The sequence below is a fragment of the Gnatocerus cornutus genome, chromosome 7 (assembly GCF_029298725.1).
Source record: "Gnatocerus cornutus isolate USDA-ARS CGAHR chromosome 7, icGnaCorn1.1, whole genome shotgun sequence".
Taxonomy (NCBI): Eukaryota; Metazoa; Arthropoda; class Insecta; order Coleoptera; family Tenebrionidae; genus Gnatocerus; species Gnatocerus cornutus.
Window position 1 is genome coordinate 16,419,970 of NC_142239.1, and position 22,937 is coordinate 16,442,906.

The 22,937-nt window shown below is 33.6% G+C and overlaps 5 protein-coding genes across 6 annotated transcripts; 3 read left to right on the forward strand and 2 right to left on the reverse strand.

The window, feature by feature from the left end:
* Positions 1-449: 449 nt before the first annotated feature.
* CCAP-R (Crustacean cardioactive peptide receptor) lies at positions 450-12,016 on the forward strand. Of its 2 annotated transcripts, none has more exons than XM_088040889.1 (7): positions 450-573; positions 6,510-6,639; positions 6,683-6,786; positions 6,837-6,930; positions 6,980-7,348; positions 7,396-7,576; positions 11,817-12,016. In XM_088040889.1, exons 1-7 carry the CDS (start codon positions 505-507, stop codon positions 11,983-11,985), a joined length of 1,116 nt encoding a protein of 371 aa, XP_087897015.1. In that variant the 5' UTR covers positions 450-504; the 3' UTR covers positions 11,986-12,016. The 2 variants fall into 2 exon arrangements, with proteins under 2 accessions (XP_087897015.1, XP_087897016.1); XM_088040890.1 differs by having other exon boundaries at positions 11,826-12,016.
* A 54-nt stretch (positions 12,017-12,070) lies between these two features.
* On the reverse strand, positions 12,071-13,326 carry LOC148171692 (uncharacterized). Its single transcript, XM_088042350.1, has 2 exons — positions 12,181-13,326; positions 12,071-12,130 (listed from the first exon to the last, which is right to left on the reverse strand). The coding sequence occupies exons 1-2, from the start codon at positions 13,324-13,326 to the stop codon at positions 12,071-12,073; spliced, it is 1,206 nt and encodes a 401-aa protein (XP_087898476.1).
* Positions 13,327-14,506: 1,180 nt separating this feature from the next.
* Alp12 (Alkaline phosphatase 12) lies at positions 14,507-16,465 on the forward strand. Its single transcript, XM_088041492.1, has 6 exons — positions 14,507-14,704; positions 14,753-14,955; positions 15,000-15,567; positions 15,615-15,947; positions 15,994-16,212; positions 16,263-16,465. Exons 1-6 carry the CDS (start codon positions 14,629-14,631, stop codon positions 16,427-16,429), a joined length of 1,566 nt encoding a protein of 521 aa, XP_087897618.1. The 5' UTR covers positions 14,507-14,628; the 3' UTR covers positions 16,430-16,465.
* Positions 16,466-17,621: 1,156 nt separating this feature from the next.
* TyrRS-m (Tyrosine--tRNA ligase, mitochondrial) lies at positions 17,622-19,632 on the forward strand. Its single transcript, XM_088041493.1, has 6 exons — positions 17,622-17,892; positions 17,945-18,092; positions 18,138-18,313; positions 18,363-18,658; positions 18,755-19,219; positions 19,267-19,632. Exons 1-6 carry the CDS (start codon positions 17,777-17,779, stop codon positions 19,428-19,430), a joined length of 1,365 nt encoding a protein of 454 aa, XP_087897619.1. The 5' UTR covers positions 17,622-17,776; the 3' UTR covers positions 19,431-19,632.
* On the reverse strand, positions 19,431-20,241 carry LOC148171695 (uncharacterized). The gene has a single exon (XM_088041494.1). The coding sequence runs from the start codon at positions 20,202-20,204 to the stop codon at positions 19,431-19,433; it is 774 nt and encodes a 257-aa protein (XP_087897620.1). The 5' UTR covers positions 20,205-20,241.
* Positions 20,242-22,937: the final 2,696 nt, after the last annotated feature.

A 22,937-nucleotide genomic window follows, 5' to 3' on the forward strand; every position in this document is an offset into this window, starting at 1 on the left:
GTTCGCGTTATTAACGGCACTCATAAACCAGGATAAACGTTAATTTAGTGCCCAGTAATCCACCCAAATCTGCTGGAGGTTTAGCCGAGAATATTGCATTGCATTACACTGATTCTTTCGATTCGGCTTAGCAAAACGAGCTACCAAAACAATCTTAGATGACTTCGTAGTGAAGATCTTTTATTTTGTAATCACATTTAATAATAATAGGAAGAAGTTAAATGATTTCAAGTTTCCTGCATTCACTCGTCGCATCCTATTTGACTTTTTCTTTTTTGTTGGTAATAAATCCTCGCTTTATCTACTTATATCTTTATTCGCCGTAATATCAATTCAGGTTTAATATTGAAATAAATTGCGAATCTGTAATTTTTAAGGAAGTGTGGTAGCGCGCATGTGTCTCGAATTAGTTAGTATATAACAAAAAATTGCCGCGTTTCGTCCAGTACTCCCCGAATTTTTGTGCCAGAATCGAGCTTTTACCATGTAACAATTCGTGGAACAATGACTGAAATTCCAGACGAAAATGCGACGATAAACAACACTACAATTGACGAATTTTATTTTTTTGAGGTAAGTTAATCGATTTAAGTTCTGGTGCGGTTTGGTTGCTGGTGGACCACGGAAATTCTTCTTCTTTCGTTTAAAAGATATTGATCAGAAAATAAATTAAATCTGGTGATAATCGAACGTTCAAATTGACACCATAAATCAGAACCTTGTTTTCCTCGTTACTTTCACTTTCTCATCACTGCTTTACCATCACGCTTTTATTCTAAGACGCCCATAATCTTAAATCAAACCTATAATTAAGTGAACACGATATAAGAAGTGGATGATTCAAACCGAAAGCTAAATGACTGATTACCCTTTGGCGCATCTCGATTATCTCAATATTTCATTCTTTCGAATACCTGTTAAACTAAGTTAGTCTAATCTAATCGTATCGGATTAATAACTTGTTTATTTATAATATTTAAGATTACAAAACTTCCGGATAATGTTAAAACACTCCTTTTCTCCCAAAATCAACTTTTGGAAACTCAAAGTTTCAACACTGGTTTCACCACGCCGCATTGTCTATAATAAATCTATCGATTTACAAATCGATCCTTTCAGAATGGATTGTTAAATCGGCACTTATAAGCGATGTTTAAATTTTCATTTTGATCTCTGCTTATAAATTTGTCTAGTTTAATGCCTGTTCAAACTGAAAGATTTGTTTACGTTGAAAGCAGAAAGGAAAACCTGTTGTGATTACTTTATGGATTATCCTACAACGGACAGAGACTCAAGGTAGCCAGATAAAGTTTATCTCGGAGCAGGAAAGAGTTAGTATAAACGTCCAAATATTGGGAAATCTGGAGTTTTACGTGTTATTTTTCAGCTCGGGTTTAGAGTTAGTAAAATAAGAGTTTTCTTTGCTTGTTTGCTCTCTAGATTTTCTTTTACAAAGAATTCAAAATTTAAATAAATAAATTATTCCTTGAAGATCTACATGAAAACGAAAGCACTTCGGCTGTGCTTTCGTTTGAAGGCTTTGAAGCTTTTCAAAGTTTAGTTCTAGAAATCTCTGCTTAATTACATTCTCTGTTTTACCAAATTTTATTATTTGTGTTAAAATTTGCAAAACTAGGCACTTTTACCCTGAGGTGCCGTCATCAAAAACAGATATAATACGAATAATAAAATTTACGTATCAGCTATATTTTTTTTAGAAAAGACAGCAACTTGAACTCCTTATTATTTTATTCCAATAATATTCCCAATAATACTCCCGCCGCAATAACAACAAGCTTTCACATAGAAGCATAAAAGTTAATTTACAATTTTAAGGAGAATTGAGAGAGTAAGAATGTGTACTAAGCAAGCCATTATTGAATTAAAACAAATTACAAATTACAAATTACAAAGTCAGCGAGGAAATGTTACCTTCACTCGAAAGCTTTAATTGGCATAAACCTAATGATTACAGCAACACCACGTATTTTACAGAAGGGATTAGAGAACAAAACTTTTTTGATACAAACTGAGAAGACCTTGCAGTTTTTATGTTGGTAGCACTGTTATTATCGTAGAATTGTCAATTAGAGCATCAAAACAAATGAATCAGAAACGCGAATCGTGTAGAACATTTTACTAAACGCTTTTGTGCGGAAATATGAAATTCAAAACAAAATACAGGAAATTTTTATTTTGGCCTAAAATAAAAATTGTCCAAAAAGTCTGTTTCTGGTTCTAAAATTTTGGAATTTGGCCTAGTAAATTAGCGTGTTGAAAGTGGTTCTGTGTCAAAATTTTATTTTTGTATTTCTAAAATTAGCAAAAATACGAAATTTTATATAGATTATTGATAATTTTCAGTTCGCTCTAAAATAAAAAATTTAAAAAGTATGCTTTTGGTTCTAAAATTTCGGAATTAATAAGCGTGATAAAATTAGTTAGGCCCCCAAATTTCAATCTTCTAGTGTTTAAAGTAGCGAAATTACGCAAAGTAATCTAAAATAAGAAACATTTTGGTTCGTCTTGATAAAAAATTCTAAAAATTCTGTTTTTACTTGTGAAATATTGAAATTCGGCAGGTTCTGTGTTTTAATTTTATTGTTGTATTTTAAAAATTAGCGAAAATAGGAAATTTTATATCCTAAAACATTGGAAATTTTTAGTTTCTTCTAGAATAAAAAAATCTGTTTCTGGTTCTAAAATTTTGGATTTAGGCAGAGTAAATAAGCGTGTCAAAAGTAATGATGGCTTAAAATTTCAATCTTGAATTTCTTAAATTAGCGAAATTACGCAGAAAAATATGAACCAAGGGATTTTTTAATTCTAAAAATTTAGTTTTTACTTCATATTAGGTATTTTATTCCAATAATATTTTTAAAGTTCATCAAATCCTTATTATACCGAGCTCCCGCCACAACAATCTCTTTCACATAGAAACAAAAAAGTCAATTTACAATTTTAAGGAGAATCGAGAGAGTAAGAATGTGTGCAAGGCAGCCATTATTCAATTAGAACAAATTACAGCAAGTCAGCGAGGAACCACATCATTAGATTTTCTCATAAGAAACGTTACCTTCACTCGACAGCTTTAATCGACTTAAACCTAATGATTACAGTAACACCACGTATTTTACCGGCGAGAAAAAAATTAGAAAGCACAACTGTGACATTTTTTAGTGCAAATTGAGCAACTTGTTTGGGAGGCCTTGCACTTTTTATGTTGGCAGCACTGTTATTATGGTCGAACATCAAAACATATGGTAGAGTTCAGCAAAAGCTTTTGTGCGTTTACGGATTTGCCTCTTAAAAGCCACAACCATAATCGCACGAGAGAATTTGGCGAACTGTACTTCTAGCTTCTACTTCTTCGTGTAAGCTCGGTGCTTCTTGTTTTGCGAATTTAATAGTATCTCACGAACGCTGAAAGCTCACTGATGAGTATTTATTCGATTTGAAAAGGAGAATAGGTAGAATTTGGGTGGTCCAGGTGGCAGAAGCACAAGTTTGCAAGCAAATATTTCTGACAATTACTGGGATCATCCAAATTCCTTTTTATTGGGTTTTTTGATTCAGAAAGCGTCTACTTTTGAGAGGAAAATACTAAAAATCTAAAAATTTGAGGACTTTCCAAACTAAAAATTTTCAAAATTGTGTTTTAATCAGGACTAACATAAGAGCTGATTGAAAGTTAATATATTACGGTGCTGAGAATATTAAATTCTGCAAAATGTTCGTTTTTAGAATTTTAATCTTCTTGGAAATTGACAGACATTACATTCGAACTTCTCTTTGATTTTCCACGAGGACAGATACTAAATACTGACCTGTTTCATGAAAAAGTTTGCGATATTTTTCCGCGTTTCCGAAATTGATTGATGGTATTGCTTCTATATTTGGTTGAATGAAACTTTAGGAACAAAGCGCTTTATTACAGGATGTTTTGAACGCAGATTAAAAAAATCCCCAATTGAAATCTTGTCACATTATCTATATTTCTGCCATAAAATTGTGTTCATTATATCTGCCTTTTAATTTACTCATTTTGCCAGCTTATCATTGCAATTTATAAGGCATAAACGTGTGCAAGTGCTAACTAAAATTAGAAGAAATCGACACCGTTTCATTTAAAGACGCCTTACATTTTCATTCAACTCTTATTGATTTTGCACTGAATAGAAATGTTTTCCTGAAATGAAATAATGATATTGGAAGACGTTTGCGCGGATATTGATATTCAAAGAAGTGCTTTTTGTCACTACTATTGAGAGCATGTCTAATGAAGGCAAGAAATCGGTCCCTCAATTAGCTAATAAATGACTGCTTATCACATTTCCCATTATCTCAAGTTAATTAAAACGCAACTTTATCTCAAAAACTGGGGAGGACAATACAACTCGATCAGCCTTTCGAATTTTTATTTCAATGTTACGTCCTAAATATAGATTTTGGTGCGTTTATAACAAGCCAAGATCAAAAACCCTAAAATGCCACGTGTTCCAAACTATCGTGTAATTATCTCGCCGATAAGTGCTAGAAATTACAGGCAATTTAAAGACGCTGTTAAAATCGTTGCGATCTACTTCTGAGTGCCACTTAGAAACGGAAAAGTGAAAGAAAAATTCTTACGTAATTTCTTTTTGCGCAATAAAATCGTCTGCGATTGCCACGAGTTGTGTAGACAAGACAATTATAGTGGTTCTGAGTCACTTTTTTAAAAATGTGGATGGATCCCAATTTTTCTGCAGGGTCATATTTTAGACTTCTTCGTATTGTTTTTTTAAGATTTTTGAAAAATTTCACCAAGATACTTTAGAGATTGCTCAAAAATATCATATAGAGATAATATAAAGAAAATATGGAATTTTATATAAAATATTGGAAATTTTCGTCCTAAAATAAAACAATCTAAAAAAATTTGGTGTTTCGCAGAGTTAAGAAGTACAAGATTGAAATTTGAGGGAATTACTAATTTTAACGCGCTTATTAAATTGGCAAAATTACGCAAAGTTATCTAAAATAATATAAATTTTTAGTTCGTTCTAAAAACAAAATTAAAAAAAAAATGGTTTCTACTTCTTAAATTTTGGAATTTGGTAAAGTTAATATGCGTATCAAAAATAGTTCTGTGTCAAAATTTCATTCTTGTATCTCTAAATTTAGAGAAAACACGAAATTTAATACAGAAAATTGGAATTTTTCAGTTCGTCCCAAAATTAAAAAATTCTAAAACATCTGTTTCTGGTTTTAAAATTTTGGAATTTGTCAGAGTTAATAAGCGTGTCAAAAGTAAGAATTCCTCTCAATCTCAATTTTGTACTTCTTAAATTAGCAAAATTACGTAAAGTAATCTAAATTGAGAGAAATTATTGATTCGTTCAGTTAACAAAAATTTCCAAACATTCTGTTTCTGGTTTTAAAATTTTGGAATTTGGCCAAAAGCGTCTCAAGAGTATTAATTGGAATTTTCACTTTTGTTCTTTTGAAATTAGCGAAACTAGGCAAAGTAATCTTAAATAAACGAAATTTTTTGTTCGTCCTGTAAACAAAAATTTCAAAAAGTTCTGTTTTTAATTTTAAAATTTTGAAATTTGCCAAAGTTAATAAGCGTCGCAAAAGTATTAATTTCTTCAAATTTCAATCTGTGAGTAGTCTTTAAATTAGCAAAATTATCTAAAAAAGGGAAATTTTTGGTTCGTCCTGTAAACAAAAATTTCCAAAAGTTCTATTTTTGGTTCTAAGATTTTGAAATTTGACAGAGTTTATACGCGTCTTAAAAGTATTAATTCTCTCAAATTTCAATCTTGTACTCCTTAAATTAACAAAATTACGCAAAGTAATCTAACATAAGAGAAAATTTTGGTTCGTCCTAAGTTCAAACATTTCTAAAAATTTTGTTTCTACTTCTAAAATTTTGAAATTTAGCAGACTTAATAAGCGTGTCAAAATTAGTACTGTGTCTAAATATAATTTTTGTATTTCGAAAATTAGTGAAAATTATAGTGCTTTTAGATCACTTTTTGTATAAATGTGTGGATCCCCATTTTTTCTATGCAAGGCCGTATTTTAGATTCTCTTATCGTTTTGTCGAATGTTATCTACCATTAAGAATCCCTCAAATTCCTGAGACTTATCCAAAGCTTAAGAACTACATATATGCAATTGTCCTCAAAATTTCTATTATTTTTCGGAATATTTAAATTCCATGTATTCTTAAGATTTCTGAGTTTCTTTTTAATTTTCTAGTTTAGGAATTAATTATCTTCTCAAGAAACCGACGAAATCCTTGCGGCTACCAATGCACCAATGCAAATGACACCAAGTCACAAAAGCGCGCCTCCACCAAATTTAACGCCTCCATAAAGAACCGGTTTAATTAATATTTGACTTAACAACTGATAAATGAGGATAATTAGTTTCTCCTCAAATTTCATTTTGCTGCCCTGCAGCTGACATGCTCCCACCTTTATAAATCAGAATTTAAAAATAATTCTTAATTTCTATTACAGCCAGAACAATTCACTTTACTATGGGTCTTGTTCATCGTGATCGTAGCAGGAAATGTTGGCGTTTTATGGACTCTAACTTTCGAAAGGAAAAGTCGTATGAACTACTTTATCACTCATCTGGCTCTTGCAGGTATTGTAGTTCGCGGTGTAGCACCAAACTAATTTTTTTTAAGATCTCAGCGTCGGTCTAATTAGCGTCTTCACCGACATTGTGTGGAAAATAACAGTCGCATGGTACGCCGGGAACATCGCCTGCAAAGTAATTCGGTTTTTACAGGTGGAAAAGTAATTTCTCATAAATCCAGAAAACGAATTTATTTATTTTAGGTTGTAGTAACATACGCGTCCACGTACGTTTTGGTTGCTTTGAGCATAGACCGGTATGACGCAATTCGTCATCCAATGAAGTTTTCAGTCAGCTGTAAGTAGTCCGCGTTTTTATTAATTAATTGGTTAATTGAAACTTCCAGGGAAGCGCGCAAAGTGTTTAATTCTAACCGCGTGGTTCTTCAGCGCGGTCTACTCAATCCCCATTTTAATTTTCTACGAAGAAAAATTCATAAAAGGGAAACTCCAATGCTGGATCGAGTTCGACCAGCCCTGGAAATGGCAGATTTACATGACTCTAGTTTCTCTGTCGCTCTTCATCATTCCAGCAGCCATCATTACGACGTGTTACGCCGTCATCATCGCGACGATTTGGTCGAAGAACTCCAAAGGGTTCATCAAGAACACCAGGACAGCCAATGGGTCGGACAACTCCAGGAGGGCCAGCTCCAGAGGGCTGATCCCAAGAGCTAAAATCAAGACTATTAAAATTACTTTTGTTATAGTGACAGGTTGGTGGAGACAGCTGAGTTTCGTATTTCTTTTTTTTTTGTTGTAGTTTTTATACTGTGTTGGAGTCCGTATATTATTTTTGATCTTTTGCAAGTTTTTGATCAAATTCCGCCGACTCAGACGAATACAGCTGTGGCCACTTTTATTCAGAGTTTAGCACCGTTGAACTCGGCGGCCAATCCTATTATCTACTGCCTTTTTTCGACGCATTTCACCAGGACGTTGTGGTGAGTGGAACGAGATTTGTCACTCAAACTTCTTTAATTTAGCGCCGGGTACTAATAAGGAAATGGGTTTTTTACGTCTAAAGATATTATTTTCCTATTAAGTCCATGGGAAATTTCTTTTTGTTTGTACGGTTGCTCATCTGGAATAATAAAGGAATTGTCTTCTTATTTTTTTTTCAAATTTACGAGTATTATCGCAATTTTTACATCAATTTATTCAGCATGCGTTTACTCTGAAAATATCCAGTTTTTACATCTAAAAATTTCTAAAATATTTGTTTCTGGTTATAAAATTTTGGAATTTTTCAGAATTAATAAGTATGTCAAAGGTATTAACGCCTCCAAATTTTGTTTTTGTATTGCTAAAATTTTCAAAAATACGAAATTTAATATAGAAATTAAAAATTTTTAGTTCATCCTATATACCTAATTAAAATTACTGAAAAAAAGATGTTTCTAGTTCTAAAATTTTGAAATTTGACATAGTTAATAAGTGTGCCAAAAGTAGTAATGCCTCAAAATTTCAATCTTGTGCTCCTAAAACTAGCTAAATTATGCTAAGTAATTTAAAATAAGGAAAATTTTTGGTTCATACTAAAAAATTTTTAAATTGTTTCTAGTTCTAAAATTTTGATATTTGGCAGAGTTAATAAGTGTGTTAAAATCAATAATGCCTCTAAACTTAATTCTTGAATTCGTAAAATATTAATAATTTTTAGTCCATCCAAAAATAAAAAACATTCCAAAAAAATTGTTTCTTGTTTTAAAATTTTGGAATTTGGAAGAGCTAATAAGCATGTCAAATCTAGTATCATCTCCAAATTTAAATCTTGTATTCCATAAATAAGCAAAATTACATAAAATAATATAAAATGAGGAAAATTTTTGGTTCGTTCTAAAAAAAAAATTCTAAAATTTTTGTTTTTACTTCTAAAATTTTGATATTTGGCAAAGTAAATAAGCATGTCAAAAGTAGTTTTGTGTATAAATTTAATTCTTGTATTTTTAAAATCAGCATAAATGCGACATTTGAAACAGAATATTGGAAATTTTTGGTTCATTCTAAAATTTAAAATTTCTAAAAAAATTGTTACTAGTTATAAACTTTTTCAATTTGACGGAGTTAATAAATATGTTGAAAGTCGTAAAGTCAAATTCAATTCTAGAATTCTTAAAATTAGCGCAAAAATAATGCAAAATTTAATCCAGATTATTGAAAATTTTTAAAAATAAAAAAAATCTAAAACACTTGTTTCTGGTTTTAAAATTTTGGTATTTGGCAGAGTTAATAAGGATGTCAAACCTTGGTATCGTCTCCAAATTTCAATCGCGTACTCCTTAAATATGTGAAATTACAAAAAGTAACACAAAATAGAAAAACTGTTTGGTTCGTCCTGAAAAAAAAAATTGTTTCTATTTCTAAAATTTTAAAATTTGGCCAAGTAAATAAGTGTGTCAAAAGTAATTTTGTGTATAAATTTCATTCTCGTGTTTCTAAAATTAGCAAAAATGCTAAATAGAATATTGGAAATTTTTAGTTCGTTTTAAATTAAAAATTTCTGTAAAATTTTTACTGTTTACTGGTTCTAAAATTTTGAAATTTGGCAGAGTTAATAAGTGTGTTAAAAGTAGTAATGCCTCCAAATTTAATTCGTGAAAATAAAAAAAATAATCCAGAATATTGGAAATTTTTAGTTCGTCAAAAAATTAGTTTCTCGTTTAATTTTGGAATTTAATAGGGTTAAGAAGCATGTCAAACGTAGTATCGTCTCCAGATTTCAATCTTGAACTCCTTTAATAAACGAAATTACACAAAGTAATCTAAAATAAAAAACAAATTGGTTGGTCTTCAAAAATGTTTTTAAAATTTTAGGATTTGGCAAAATTAATAAGAATAAGCATTTCAGATGTAATGCCATCAATTCTTGTTTTCTTAAAATTAGGAGAAATATGGAATTTTATTTAGAAGAACGTGTTTTTTACGTCCAAAGGTATTATTTTCCCGATAGTCCATGGAAGACTTCTTTTTGTTTGTATGTTTGCTCATCTGAAATAAAAAAATTGTTTTTTTAGTTTTTTTCAAATCTATTACCGCAATTTTGCATCAATTTATCCAGCTTGCGTCTGTTCTGAAAATAACCAACCCAGTTCAGAATTAATCCGTACGAAGATTTAACTAACTTAATTTGCTGATCAATATTATTTCAGTTTAATTTCACTCTGAAAGTTCAGACAGGATATATGTTTACCTTAAACGCTGTGACAGTTCACAAACAAATTTGTTTTAATTCCGATATTTGATTTACATTTTTCTTATTTAAACGATTCGAGAAGCTCCGACTTTTACTTTCAATTAAATGAAGAGAATATATTGCGGATGGGAGACAATCATTCTTTTTCCCGAGCTCTAATTTGTATTCTAGTTAGTAACAGCACTGTCGCATCCGTCACTGTTAATTTGAATCAAGGTCGGTTTATCTTGTGAACTCTCTTCGGATTTTTCTGGATGAGGTCTAACAAAAAATTTGTGTTATTTCAGGTTGGTTTATATTACGGGTAATGAAATGGGTGCGTTTGACATTGATATTGAAAAATGGAGTTGTGATGGCTTAAATAATGAACACAATGTAAACAAACTTAATGGATGTAACGCAGAAAAACTATTATTAAATCTGACTATACTTTACTAACATAACAAAAATATTGTCAAAGATGCCAATTACATACAAACAATTGGGCCTTCATTTTTTTCCAACATACGTTGAAAACAAAAATTAGGTTTTTCGAGAAGTTTATCAAATATTTAGAATGCCATTTTTTTAAACGTTTTGATCTCTGAATGTGTTTAGTTTAACTGCACGGGAAGCGTAAATAGAGGATAAATACAGAAACTTTACAGATAGATCGGTTCGTATCGAACTAAATTACACTTCTTCAAATTCTAAATTTCGTCTTCTGTCTTCAGAATCTAAGAATTTCAAATAAGTTTAAAAGCTTCTGTGAGAATATGTACATATTTTAAAGATCACAGAGTTTATTTAGAGAATTTTTAGAAAATGAAATAAAGAAGGTTCTTCACAATTTTTTTAGAGAAAAGGAAAGATAATGTAGAAAAATTCTTGATAACTTTCGAATTTTTAGAGAAATTTAAGCGCGATTTCTTACACGTTTTTTCAAAAATATTTTACAGATGCTACAGGGATGCTTTACAGACTTTTTAGAAAAATATTGACAAGATTTTTTAAAGATTTATTCAAAAACTGGGGGAAGTTTTTCATAAATGTTTGATTTTTTTTAAAGATTTGGGAATTCTTTAGATTCTTTAGATTCTTTAGATTCTTTAGATTCTTTAGATTCTTTAGATTCTTTAGATTCTTTAGATTCTTTAGATTCTTTAGATTCTTTAGATTCTTTAGATTCTTTAGATTCTTTAGATTCTTTAGATTCTTTAGATTCTTTAGATTCTTTAGATTCTTTAGATTCTTTAGATTCTTTAGATTTTTCAAGAATATCGTCAATAGAGATACTATAGAATTTTTAAATAAAGAAAATATAGAATTTAATATACTAGGATATAAGAAATGTTTAGTTCGTCCTAAAAAAAATTTGCTTGTGGGTCTAAAATTTTAAAATTTGGCAGAGTTAATATGCGTGTTAAAAATAGTAATTCTTCAAATTGTTATTCATCTATTTCTAAAATTATCGAAAATACGTAAATAAATATAAAGTATTAGAAATTTTCAGTTCATTGTGAATTTAAAAAATTCTAAAAATTTAGTTTTTTCTTCCAAAATTTTGAAATTTGACAGAGTTAACAAATGTGTCAAAAATAGTAAAGCCTCCAAATGTCATTCTCATAATTCTAAAATTAGCGAAAATGCGGAATATAATATAGAATATTCGAAATTAAAACTTAAGAGACCTTTAAAAAAATCTTAGAACTAGAAAAAATCCTAGGGAAATTTTAGAATTAAAAAATAGAATTCAAAATTAAAATCCTTCAACTTGTAATAAAACTTACAAAAAAGTCGCAAATAAACTCACGCTTTCAACGTACATTACGCGATCCCGAATTTACATTTGATTTGTTTTTACGACTTTGAATTAGCCGAATTTTTCTAAATATTTAAAACTCATAGGTAATAAAACCTGACCTTCACCACCACTCATTTTTTTCTTTGATTTCCCATCAACATAAGCGATATTTTTACACATGTGCGCTCTTAATATTAAGATTAAGCCTTTTTAGGTCGCTGCCTCCCTTCAAGTGGTTATTCAAAAAAAAGAAGAAACGGAGCGGAGAGTCGACTCTCAACACCCAAAGCAGCTCGTTGTCCGAATTTCTAACTCAAAGAAGAAGAATCGATGGTACTTCAGTGACCAACGCCCATTCAGTATTAGTCCACTAAAAACCAAATTGTATCACATGTATTTATTTTTAAATTATTGTACCCATTTATAATGTACCTTAATGTGATTGTACCTATTAAATATTTACACGGTTGTACTAAACTGAGTGAGAATTACAATCAGCGTCACCATAGAACCGAGCATCTAAAAAATCGCCTTGTAAAGACACCCATGAGACAGTAGTACCAACTTACCGAAAAAAAGTGTTTAATATCCAAAACGTACAGCCCCATTGCGGTAAACTCAACATTATTCCCAATCAATTTCAAAGAAAATTGATTACTCGTCTCCTTTTTAACAAGGTTGGAGTACCAAATCTCCTTGAATCGATTCGACTCCTTTTTAACATTTTGACACGTCCACAGAATCACAAACAGAATAAATTCCTGCAGCAGCGAGTAACTCGAAGCAAGAAGTCTTAAAAATCTTGGACACGATTCGCACGGCCATAGAATGACTAAATGGTACATTTCATAGATGGTCCAAGTCAGATAGATCAAGATGCTTAACATCCACTGCCAACCAAACAACTTATTCATCTTTTTGCATAAAAAAACCAACTCCAAATAAGTCTGGAAGAGAAAATTAAAATTCCGCGTTGACATCATCAAATTTAGTTTCGAAAAATTGCTTTTGATTAGTCTAAGAAGAAGGACGACGACGCAGGAGCTCATCACTGTCATGAATTTTGATAACGTGTAACCAAAATTGATGATAAGAGCTTCGGGCAACTCGTAGAACAAGAAGTAAATTGTAAACAGATAAGTGAAAGACGAGATGATAAAAAGCGGGAGCAACAAAATTACGTAGTCCCGTTTTTCCTTCTTTAGCGTGTTTTCAATGAAGTACAGTTTCGTAAGAATTTTCCGGTACTTTTCCCGATTCCACATTCCGGTTATTTGAATCGCCAGGATCAGGAGGACGATTGGTAAACTGCAGAGAGCTGCAATGACGTCGTTGAGACTGCATTTCGTCACAAAAACGTTGTAGCAACGTTTTACAATGCACGATATTATTGTTACATCCAAAACGATTAATCGAATAACATAAAACCGCTTATTTAACACGTATTTTAGTTTATTGTTGCACAATTTTATTCGGAGAGGAAATAAGCAGAGGAAATGACCGATTGTAAGGAGCACCATCGTGGTGCGAAAATTCTTCATCGTGTGGTCAAATTTCTGTTTGTTGTGGCAGTGATTGATAGCTAGTCGAATAAATTGGTGTTTACACGATTTTGATGAATTGGTTTGACATTGTTTTTTTGAAAATTGTAACAGTAAATAAAATTGTTTCACATTTATACAATTATCAGATTGGGGTGTCGGGGAGTCATGCATAAAATATGAAATTGTTTTATGGGAATTGTGGAGGTGGTGGAAGTAGATTTATCTTATCAGTCTTATAATCAAAAAATAACATTGTAGAGAAGTGGGTAAAATTAAATTTTATTTATAAACATTGTAAAAAATTTAAACAGAACGAGGAGATTATCTAGAGAAACCTGAAGAAAATTAACACTTGTTTTGACCTGACTTGGATTCAAAGGAGACCCAAAAACCTTAAAATTTGATTTACTATTTACACGCTCTAGTTAAAACCCAAAATACCGCAATAAAATTCTGTTTGACAAAAATATCGTTTCATTACCAATTTGAAGTCTCTTTTTAAGAGAAGTTGCGAAATTTACATAAATTCTCCATAAAACATGAGCTGATCTACGCAACGCAGTGTAACATCTAAAAATTAATTATCCAACTTTCATCATTTCGGCGAACCCAAGTGTTAGAGATAATTTTTGCTGCGTCTTATCACGTAAAGCATTGCGTAAAATACACTTAATTAAAAAATGAATCAATACGAAAAAACGTGGATTCTTATTATTTGCCTAAAACATCTGTTTCTGGATCTAAAATTTTAGAATTTCATAAGTTGATAAGCATGATAAAAGTAGTAACGTGGCCAAATTACAATCTTGTATTCCTTCGAACATTTGGTCTTTTTTAAACTTCGATCTTCTTGATTGGAGTGATTCTTATTTGTGAATTTTCTTCTATATCTCCATTCTATGAAATTCTTTATTTTACTTCTTGATTTTTTGTAAGTCTAAATAATTACTATTACTATTTATCTTTGAATTCAAATATCTGATTCTTCAAATTCAGTTTCCGCAGTCTTCAGATTTTTTTTTCTGAAAGCCAGCTTGTCAAGAAGAATAAAAATACCTCTCCTAAGAAAACACAACAAAGCACAGATGAAAAGAATCTTTCCAAAAGAAGCAGGAAGTGAATGTAATTTTATCAATTTTTATGTAGTTATTCCTGCTGAAATTACAAAAATATGCAGTTTATTTACAATTTAGAATTAGCGATGTTGGGCTTGCAATAATTTAAAGCCGGCCATGTGTCTGTTTACGTAACATAATCCCAATTCCAGACTTGCACTGAACTTTAAACACAAGATAAAAGGATTTAAAGAAAATTACGAAAAAAGAGAGACAATTCGAATTTAAAACGCACAATTGCTGTATCATTGAAACATAATTCCACCGTTTAACCGACTGCAGCACGTCACAATTGTGGTGACGTGTGAGTTAATGAAAACGATAATTACAGTTTTAGTATGATACAACATATTTAAACATGTGTTCGCCGAATGTCAGTATTATTATAATTATTCTATTAGTGCAAATGAATGTTGTACTTAATTTAATTGAAGGTAATGACATTTCCACCGTACTTTTTAATACAATAATAATTATTACAGATCGTTCCTATTGGCTTAAACTAGGAAAAAAAGACATTAACAACGCCCTCAATAAACAAATCACAGAGAGAACCGCCAGGAACGTAATTCTATTCGTTGGTGATGGCATGGGCATTACCACCACCACAGTTGCACGGATTTACTCACAAACAGAATCTGGGTACTTATCATTCGAGCGATTTCCCCACGTGGGAGTCATAAAGGTACTCCGCAACCATCACAGTGCCGCATTAACACCAATTTGCAGACTTACAACGCTGATAAATTAGTACCCGACTCTGCTAGTACCGCCACCGCTCTGTTCACTGGTATCAAAACCAACTATAAAACGTCAGGGGTTGATTCCTCCGTAAAATTAGACGATTGCGAAGCGTCTCTTCGTCCAGACGCCCAAATCGATGGCGTCATGAAATGGGCTCAAGACGCTGGGAAATCCACGGGATTTGTCACGACGACGCGAGTCACTCATGCAACACCGAGTGCTCTTTACGCTCACAGTCCCAACAGGAATTGGGAGTGTGAGAGTACGATTCCTGTTAATTCCAAGAAGTGTAAGGATATTGCAAGACAGTTGGTTGAGGATGAACCGGGGAAAAACATCAATGTGGTGATGGGGGGCGGCAGGCAGTGCTTACAGTCGGAGGCTAAAGGCACCGCGACGGATCCTGTGGACACATGGGCTTGTTACCGCAACGATGGAAAGGATTTAATCGCTGATTGGATCCAGGATAAGAAGAGTAGGAAGAAGAGTTATAAAGTCGTGGGAAATTCTGAAGAGTTGCAGGATGTGAAAGCCGAAACTGATTTTGTTTTAGGTAGGTACGCATGTAAAAAGTACAAAGAAGTGATGTCAGTTCGATAGGAATCTTTGCAAATGGGCATATGGCCATGGACTACGCTCGCGACAGGTCCCCGAAAGGAATGCCATCGCTGTCGAACATGACCAGGAAAGCCATCGACATTCTTAGCACGAAGCCACAGGGCTATATCTTAGTAGTTGAAGGCGGTCTCATTGATTATGCTCATCACAGAGGTCACGCAAGACAAGCTTTAGATGAAACTGTTTCTTTCAGCGACGCCATTCAAGTGGCGCTTGATAAAACGAATCCTGAAGAAACTCTTATTGTTGTTACAAGCGATCATTCCCATTCGTTGGTCTTCAGCGGTTACCCTTCTAGAGGGACTTCAGTTTTAGGTACCACCAGTTGGTCTAAAGGAGTTCTTATTTGTTATTTTTCTAGACGTGGCACAAAAATCGGTGATTGATAGTACTCCTTACACGTCTTTGTTGTACGGAACTGGAGGAGCTAATAATTATCAATACTCTGTCAAAAACGAGAGTGTTGCAAGAGATGATCCTTCTCGTAACGATACAAAAAGTTTCGAGTATTCGCAACAGGCGGTGGTGTTGACTGATGAAGTAACACACGGAGGAAGTGACGTTTTGGTTTATGCCAAAGGTGTGTGTCTATGTTTTAAGGATTTCCTGTAATAAAATGGTTATTTCCAGGGCCCATGGGTCATCTGTTTCATACAGTGCATGAACAAACTTATGTTGCTTATGTGATCAGTTATAGTGCTCAAATTGGTCCCTTCAAGAGTGGAAGCTTTATGGTTGCTCCCTGGATCACTTTACTGGTCACCCTAATTTTTTTAAACACATTTTTTGTGATATAAATGTATATTCTAGGAGAAGTAAATTAATATTTCAAACTTCCCGCCTACACTATTACTTGACTTGAAGGAAAAATACATTTTTTCGAAATTTAGATTTATAAGGAAAGAACCTGAAATCCCTGAACATTAGGTCTGAAGTGGGTCTTCACCGAATGTCTTGGATTAGCAGCACGCACATTTCTTCAACGAATTTCAATTGGGATTTTCTCGAAAAATCTTACAGATAGCGAGGAACTGATACCAGAAATAGGTTCAGGAGAGTCAAACGAAGCTGTGTAGACAGTTTCGTGTTGATATGAAGTCTTTAATGTGTTTGATCGAAAAAAATCAGAGGTAATCAAGATAAATTTTGAAATCTAATCAAAGCCTAAAAACTTTCAAAACCATTTTTTTTTATTAATTTGGATATCAGGGACAAGATTCTGTACTCTAAAGTTAGATTTAAAACCTAATAATGATTTTATTTAATAATAAAATTTGCGTTATGGGTAGGCAACCAAATATACACCTGTTGAGCTGTCATTTTTGAACCTCATTTTTCGGTGTAAATAAATACAATAAACCACTTAGCGTGTTAGTTTTAACCTCAGAAAAACGAATCTGAACTCTGATTTAAGATTCACAGCTTAATTATTATTTTATATAATACTAAAGATGACTAAATATAGGACAGATCTGTTGACGCATGTCTTAGCTTCTATGCTGCATTGACATATTGCTCGACGCGGGAAATTGAATTTTAAAATTTTTAATTTGCATTTTTTCAAAAAATCTCACAGATAGCGGGAAACGAAGACCAGAAATGGATGTAGAAATGTCAAATTATGCCCTGTGCAAAGTTTCGTGTCGATCTGAAAACTTTCGTGTTTTTCGCCAAAAAAAGTCCAAAGGGGTTAATTCATGGTTTTTTGGCGATTTTGACAAAAAATAAAATCGTTTTAAAACCGACTTTTTTTATCAATTCGGACCTCAGAAACAAGAATCTGGCGGTGTTTTTTTGATCCGACACTCTGTTAATTTTTAATAAATTTTTAAAACTTTTATTTGACTTGCATTCTTTCGGCGAAAATAAAAGCAAAAATTACTTTTTTTTGTCAATTTAGACCTCAGGAGAAAGAATTTTAACTCTGATTTAACATTCACGACTTGGTTACGATTCTATTAACTAATTAAAATTATTGTGTCTAAACATAGGACAGGCATCTTAACGAATGTCTGAATTTGGTTATTTTGACAGCTCCCATTTGTTCGACATTTTCAAAATTATCAAAATGTAAGCAACCAACAATACATAACACCTTTTCATGCCGAACATAACCTCACATATTCAACCTCCACCGGTAGAAAATGCTCGTAAAAGACCTCATGAAATGCAGACCGTTCGTGAGAACATACTCCAACCGAAACATCCTCAAACTGAAAGAACGGGGGCTGTTTCAAGACATTTTTCCAGACACCGCGGCGTAAGTAAGTTACCCCCAGTTTCAAAACACTTAAAGTAACTTTGATTTGTAGGACCACAGTGACTGATTTGTTAAATGCAGCCCCCCAGTGTGTCTACGCTGGATTTGATCCCACTGCTGATAGTCTACACGTTGGAAATTTACTGGTTTTGGTCAATTTATTGCACTGGCAGAGAGGGGGGCACCAAACTATTGCATTGGTATGATCTGAGTCAAGTTTTTCTTGTATTAATAGTGTGATGTAGATTGGAGGTGCCACTGCTAAGATTGGGGACCCAAGCGGAAAAAACACAGAGAGGGAGAAGCTAGCAGGGCAATTCATTGATGAGAATGTGAAAGGAATCAAAAGAAATATTACGACGATTTTCTATAATCACGAGAGGTACATTTGGAAGGAAGACAATCGACTATCTGCTTTACGGTGAGCACCGTTCTTATATACAGAGTGTTCAAACAACTATGAATTTTAGACTAGTTAATAATGAGGAGTGGTATAGTAGAATGAGCCCCACTGAGCTAATCGGCGGCCCAGGCCGCCACCTCCGCATGGGCACTCTTCTGAGCAGAACCAGCGTCCAGTCCCGTCTTCAATCCCCAGCAGGGATGAGCTTCACAGAGTTCAGTTACCAACTCTTCCAAGCCTATGACTGGTTACATTTATTCCAGAAACACAAGTGCGCTTTTCAAATCGGAGGCAACGACCAGATGGGCAATATTATGTCAGGACACGAACTCATAAGCAAGACGTGCAACAAACCGGTTTATGGTACGTGTGTCTGAACTTTGCGTTTAATCGTCAAATGATTGACGAATCTTAAGAAACGACAGATATTACGACATACGTTCACAAAGCAAATTTCAGGGCTCACCCTCCCTTTGATCACGAGCGAAATGGGCGACAAATTCGGTAAATCCGCCGGCAACGCCATGTGGCTCTCTTCTGAAAAGACCTCCCCGTTTCTTCTCTACCAGTTCTTCATCAGGCAACCCGACTCGGAGGTTGAGAGAATGTTGAAGTTGTTCACTTTTGACACTTTAGGGAGTATCAAGGACTTGATGAGGCAACATTTAGAGAAACCAGAATTGAGACTACCCCAAAAACGACTCGCTTCTCAAGTGGTGCTGTTGGTTCATGGAGAAGAGGGTTTGCAACAGGCCTTGAGGGGAAGTCAAGCGCTGTATGAGCAGAGTATAGAGGCGCTACAAGGGATGAATGCTGAAGAAATGAAGAACTTGTTCGAGAAAGCGAGTGTTGTGGAGATTTTACCGGAGCCGGGGCAAAGCGTCATGGATCTAGCACTCAAAGTCGGGTGCTTCTCTAGAAAAGGTAATAATAAACTGGATTTATTCATCTTATTAAAGTTGCAATTACAGAGGACGCGGTCAGGATCATCTCAGCTGGAGGCTTCTATATTAACTACCAGAAAACAAACAACCCGAGCGAAATTTTAAACTTAAATGTTCACAGACTAGCAAATAACATTACCTTACTTAGAGTTGGAAAAAGAAATTATTACATAGTAAAATGGCTCTCATAGTTACACAAAATGAAGAATTTCTATCAATTTAGTAACCAGGACTCTCACATGATCTTCGTGGATCCTTGCGTGGTTTCTGATATCTGCAACGATCATATCGACATCCAAAATGTGACGATATGATGTCAATTCGATAGCAGCAACCAAAATTCCCACAGGAATATAAAACTTTGAACTAATTAAACGTTTGAAAACGATCGTACATTCCTTGTTTTGTGAGTACATGTCCTTCATTTCCCTAAACCAGGATCGTTGGTTTATGTATAAATACTCTAACATCTTGAGACACAACGGCCGAAGAGTTGTCTTCAGCGTCGTCTGACACATGTAGCGTTCAAGAATAATATCTAAATCGTCAAGAGGCGTAGTCAGAGGAATCCTACCATTCAAAGTAATTAAAATATCACCTTCCATTGCGATTACTTCATTAGCACTGTAGTACCTCTGAGCCAAATGATACAACAAATCCACGACGTGTTTCACTTTAAGACTCTCTGGGGCTCCTTCGAACTTGTGACACATAAAAGCTGCAGTCACACTGGCCAGAAGGGGATCACTGATTTTCTTTTTTGACGATTTCATCGCTCTGATGTAGTCTTCGATTACTTCAACAGTCAGGATGAAGACGTGGGTGGTTTGCTCGAAGGCATCGCAGATTTCTTTTAACAATTTGACGACGTCGGTGTCAAGAATCGGTTCTTTGTACTTGCCAACTTTGCTGTTGATGTCGAGGAACCAGTGGTGAAATAAATCGTCTTCGTTTTGGACGTACATGTTTGAAATTTGCGACTTTAAGATGACAAGCAGGGGGGGCAACAGCCAAGGAGCACCAACGGTGGAATTTCAGTGTAACCATAAACGAACAATTATTTTCTTGCGTTTAATAAAGATGTAGATGTTGGATAACTGTTGAAGATGAGGGATTGGTTTCTTTATTCTTAAATCTTTAATTTATTTTGTGGTTTTGTCCAAATTTTTTGACGGCGCCAAATTCAAAATGTGGAACAGGGTCGGATTTAAAACAAAGTGGTGAATCAATAATTCATTTATTTGCTAAATAAATCGGCTAAAATTAGAATGTGCAAGAAGGCACTCACTTATAAACACACTAAAAGCTACCACAGTACCAAAAAACCACAATAAAAAACCAATTCGTATTTCATTCAATCCAAGCGGTTTTACTGAAAAATTCGAACTTTTGCTCAAACGTTTCTTAATTTTGTGCGCTATTCTCCCGTACTGGCACTCAATAAACCCCGCTGATCGTAATCTGAACAAAATTTCGTTGATTTGGGGTAGAATTGGGTACCCCCTCACTGAAAATACGTGAATTTGAAGCGGAAAAATCTGAGATTTGATCATAAACGTGAGTGGTTGTCCGGTACCATCAAAAAGTACTTCCTCCACTTCGTACCGTCTTTGCGTAATTATAGAGATGGTATCTTGGGACAGTGCGGTTTGTTTTATACATTCAACTTGGTTGAGACACGCGTTGTAGTTTCTTGCTATGTAAATTTCATCAAAATCGAAAGAATGGTTGTAAAGAGACGCCGCGAAAGGAGTAATTTTTAGAGACATATTTGAAGCAACAATTTCAGCAAGAGTTTCAATCTGATGTTGGTGCGTTTCTTTTAAAACCACATTCATTAATTTCGTCTTAAATTTTGTTGAGATAATTAAAGAGGCAAGAGACCAAGCAAGAAAAAGACTCCTGTACGTCGGTACCACTTTTAATGGGCACTGTAACATAATTTGATAAAATAGAAATAAAGAGTGTGAAAACGACTCGTTGTATAAAACGCGACAAAGACTAATTGTTAAGACTATGAAAAACAGAAGGAGAATGAGAAAGTTTTCACTGAAAATCACACTCAATCGTTTCCAGAAAGGAACGACTTTAGCTCGCGGTACCAACCAGTACACTGCGTCTTCCATGTGAGTAAAAGTCATATCAAAATCCAAATGTTCTTCTTTTTTTGTGAAGAAGCTACCAAGGACGATGTCACCTTTTCGCTCCTGAAGATCTCTCCAGATCTTGTTGTAAGATCCATTCACTTTATCACCCCAAAAAATTGATTTGTTGTAAATTGTGTAATTGGGGACGAACTGTAATCTCTGGATGACGATATCAAAGATTTCGAGTTCTATCCCTCTATCTGTTTGACAATAAGGACAAGATGAATAAGGCGGATAGATCTTATTCAGAATCCTCATAGTTGTGTTCCTCCACAGTTTAGGTAAAAAGTACCCACTTGAAATATTAACGAGATGATCTATGGTACCGTTTTCACAAGTTGTCAGAAGAAAAAAAGAAGTTTCTGGATTGTCAACACTTTCTTTGGAATACGGTTTGTACCCGTAGATCATTTGAGTAAATTGACTTTGTGTTTGAATGACGATTAGTTTGGCTATGTGGTACTTAGCAGCAGCGAAGAATAGAGACGACTCTACTTCATTTGTAATGATGAAAAAATTCCCTTTTGGATCAATATGAGGATTATTGAGTAACTCCTCCAGTTGGTAAATAAAATCAACAATATTGAAGTTGTTGATGTAAATTATACATAAATTAGTCTTCTCAAATCTGAACCAAGAAGTGCGTTGTTTGAAGGAGTTGCTTCTAATCACTGGATCTTTTAGTTGGAGGTTTAAATTAATTGTATAAATTATTTTTGTATTTTTGACTTCATCAATTAGTTTCTCCAAACACAGGGTGAGATAATTAGTTTCTTGCACGTTTTTTAAAATTAAATTGTTTGATGCACAGAAACTGAAGAAAGTGCACCACAAAAGAAACAGCATTGAAGCTCTAGTTGTTGGAAAACTGAGAGTATGGAGGTGAAATAATTATATTATTCGATTTATAGCTTAATTTTATTAATATGAATGATTGGTATTATTGTGTCGTGTCAATCAAAATGAGCAATTTGTTTAAGTAAGTTTGTTTGTCTGTTTCGTTGTATTTATTGCAATAATTACTTGTTTCGTTATATCTATGCTAGTTTGAATTCTTTATTTATTTACGAAGAATCAGAGGAATGGTGGAGAATAAAACCATTCGAAAAGTATTAGATTTTTATTTTATTCTAACTAAAAATACGTATTTATTTTGCTTCACAATGATTGGATACGTCTTGGGGCTTTAATCTCAAACACAAACACTCCCAGCGACAAGAAAACCCCAAAAACCCAAAACCAAAAACAAATTCGAATTTCTTTCAAACTGAGGACTTTAATCGAAAAACTCGTCCTTTGACTCAAGCGTTTGTTAATGTTATACGCCACGTTCTTGTACTCGTGGTCTACAAAACCAGCTGATTTAAGTCTAAACAGATTTTCACTAATTTGAGGTAACATTGGGTACCCTTTTACTGAAAAAATATGCATATCCATAGGAAAAATTACATCTTTACACCTAAATGTTATTGGATCTCCAGAAGCATCGAAGAGAACTTCATCCACTTCGTATCTTCTTTGCGTAACCACAGAAGCTGCATCTCTTGAAAT

Coding starts and splice junctions, on each gene's coding strand:
- LOC148171692 (XM_088042350.1), bottom strand. CDS start 13,326: ATGCATGACTCCCCGACACCCCAATCTGATAATTGTATAAATGTGAAA. Junction 12,131..12,180: donor ATATTAAACACTTTTTTTCG/GTAAGTTGGTAC, acceptor GCGATTTTTTAG/ATGCTCGGTTCTATGGTGAC.
- Alp12 (XM_088041492.1), top strand. CDS start 14,629: ATGTGTTCGCCGAATGTCAGTATTATTATAATTATTCTATTAGTGCAA. Junction 15,948..15,993: donor TAGAGGGACTTCAGTTTTAG/GTACCACCAGTT, acceptor TTATTTTTCTAG/ACGTGGCACAAAAATCGGTG. Junction 16,213..16,262: donor CGTTTTGGTTTATGCCAAAG/GTGTGTGTCTAT, acceptor GGTTATTTCCAG/GGCCCATGGGTCATCTGTTT.
- LOC148171695 (XM_088041494.1), bottom strand. CDS start 20,204: ATGTACGTCCAAAACGAAGACGATTTATTTCACCACTGGTTCCTCGAC.
- CCAP-R (XM_088040889.1), top strand. CDS start 505: ATGACTGAAATTCCAGACGAAAATGCGACGATAAACAACACTACAATT. Junction 6,931..6,979: donor AATGAAGTTTTCAGTCAGCT/GTAAGTAGTCCG, acceptor TGAAACTTCCAG/GGAAGCGCGCAAAGTGTTTA. Junction 7,349..7,395: donor TACTTTTGTTATAGTGACAG/GTTGGTGGAGAC, acceptor TTTTTGTTGTAG/TTTTTATACTGTGTTGGAGT.
- TyrRS-m (XM_088041493.1), top strand. CDS start 17,777: ATGCTCGTAAAAGACCTCATGAAATGCAGACCGTTCGTGAGAACATAC. Junction 18,093..18,137: donor GGCACCAAACTATTGCATTG/GTATGATCTGAG, acceptor AGTGTGATGTAG/ATTGGAGGTGCCACTGCTAA. Junction 18,659..18,754: donor GTGCAACAAACCGGTTTATG/GTACGTGTGTCT, acceptor AGCAAATTTCAG/GGCTCACCCTCCCTTTGATC.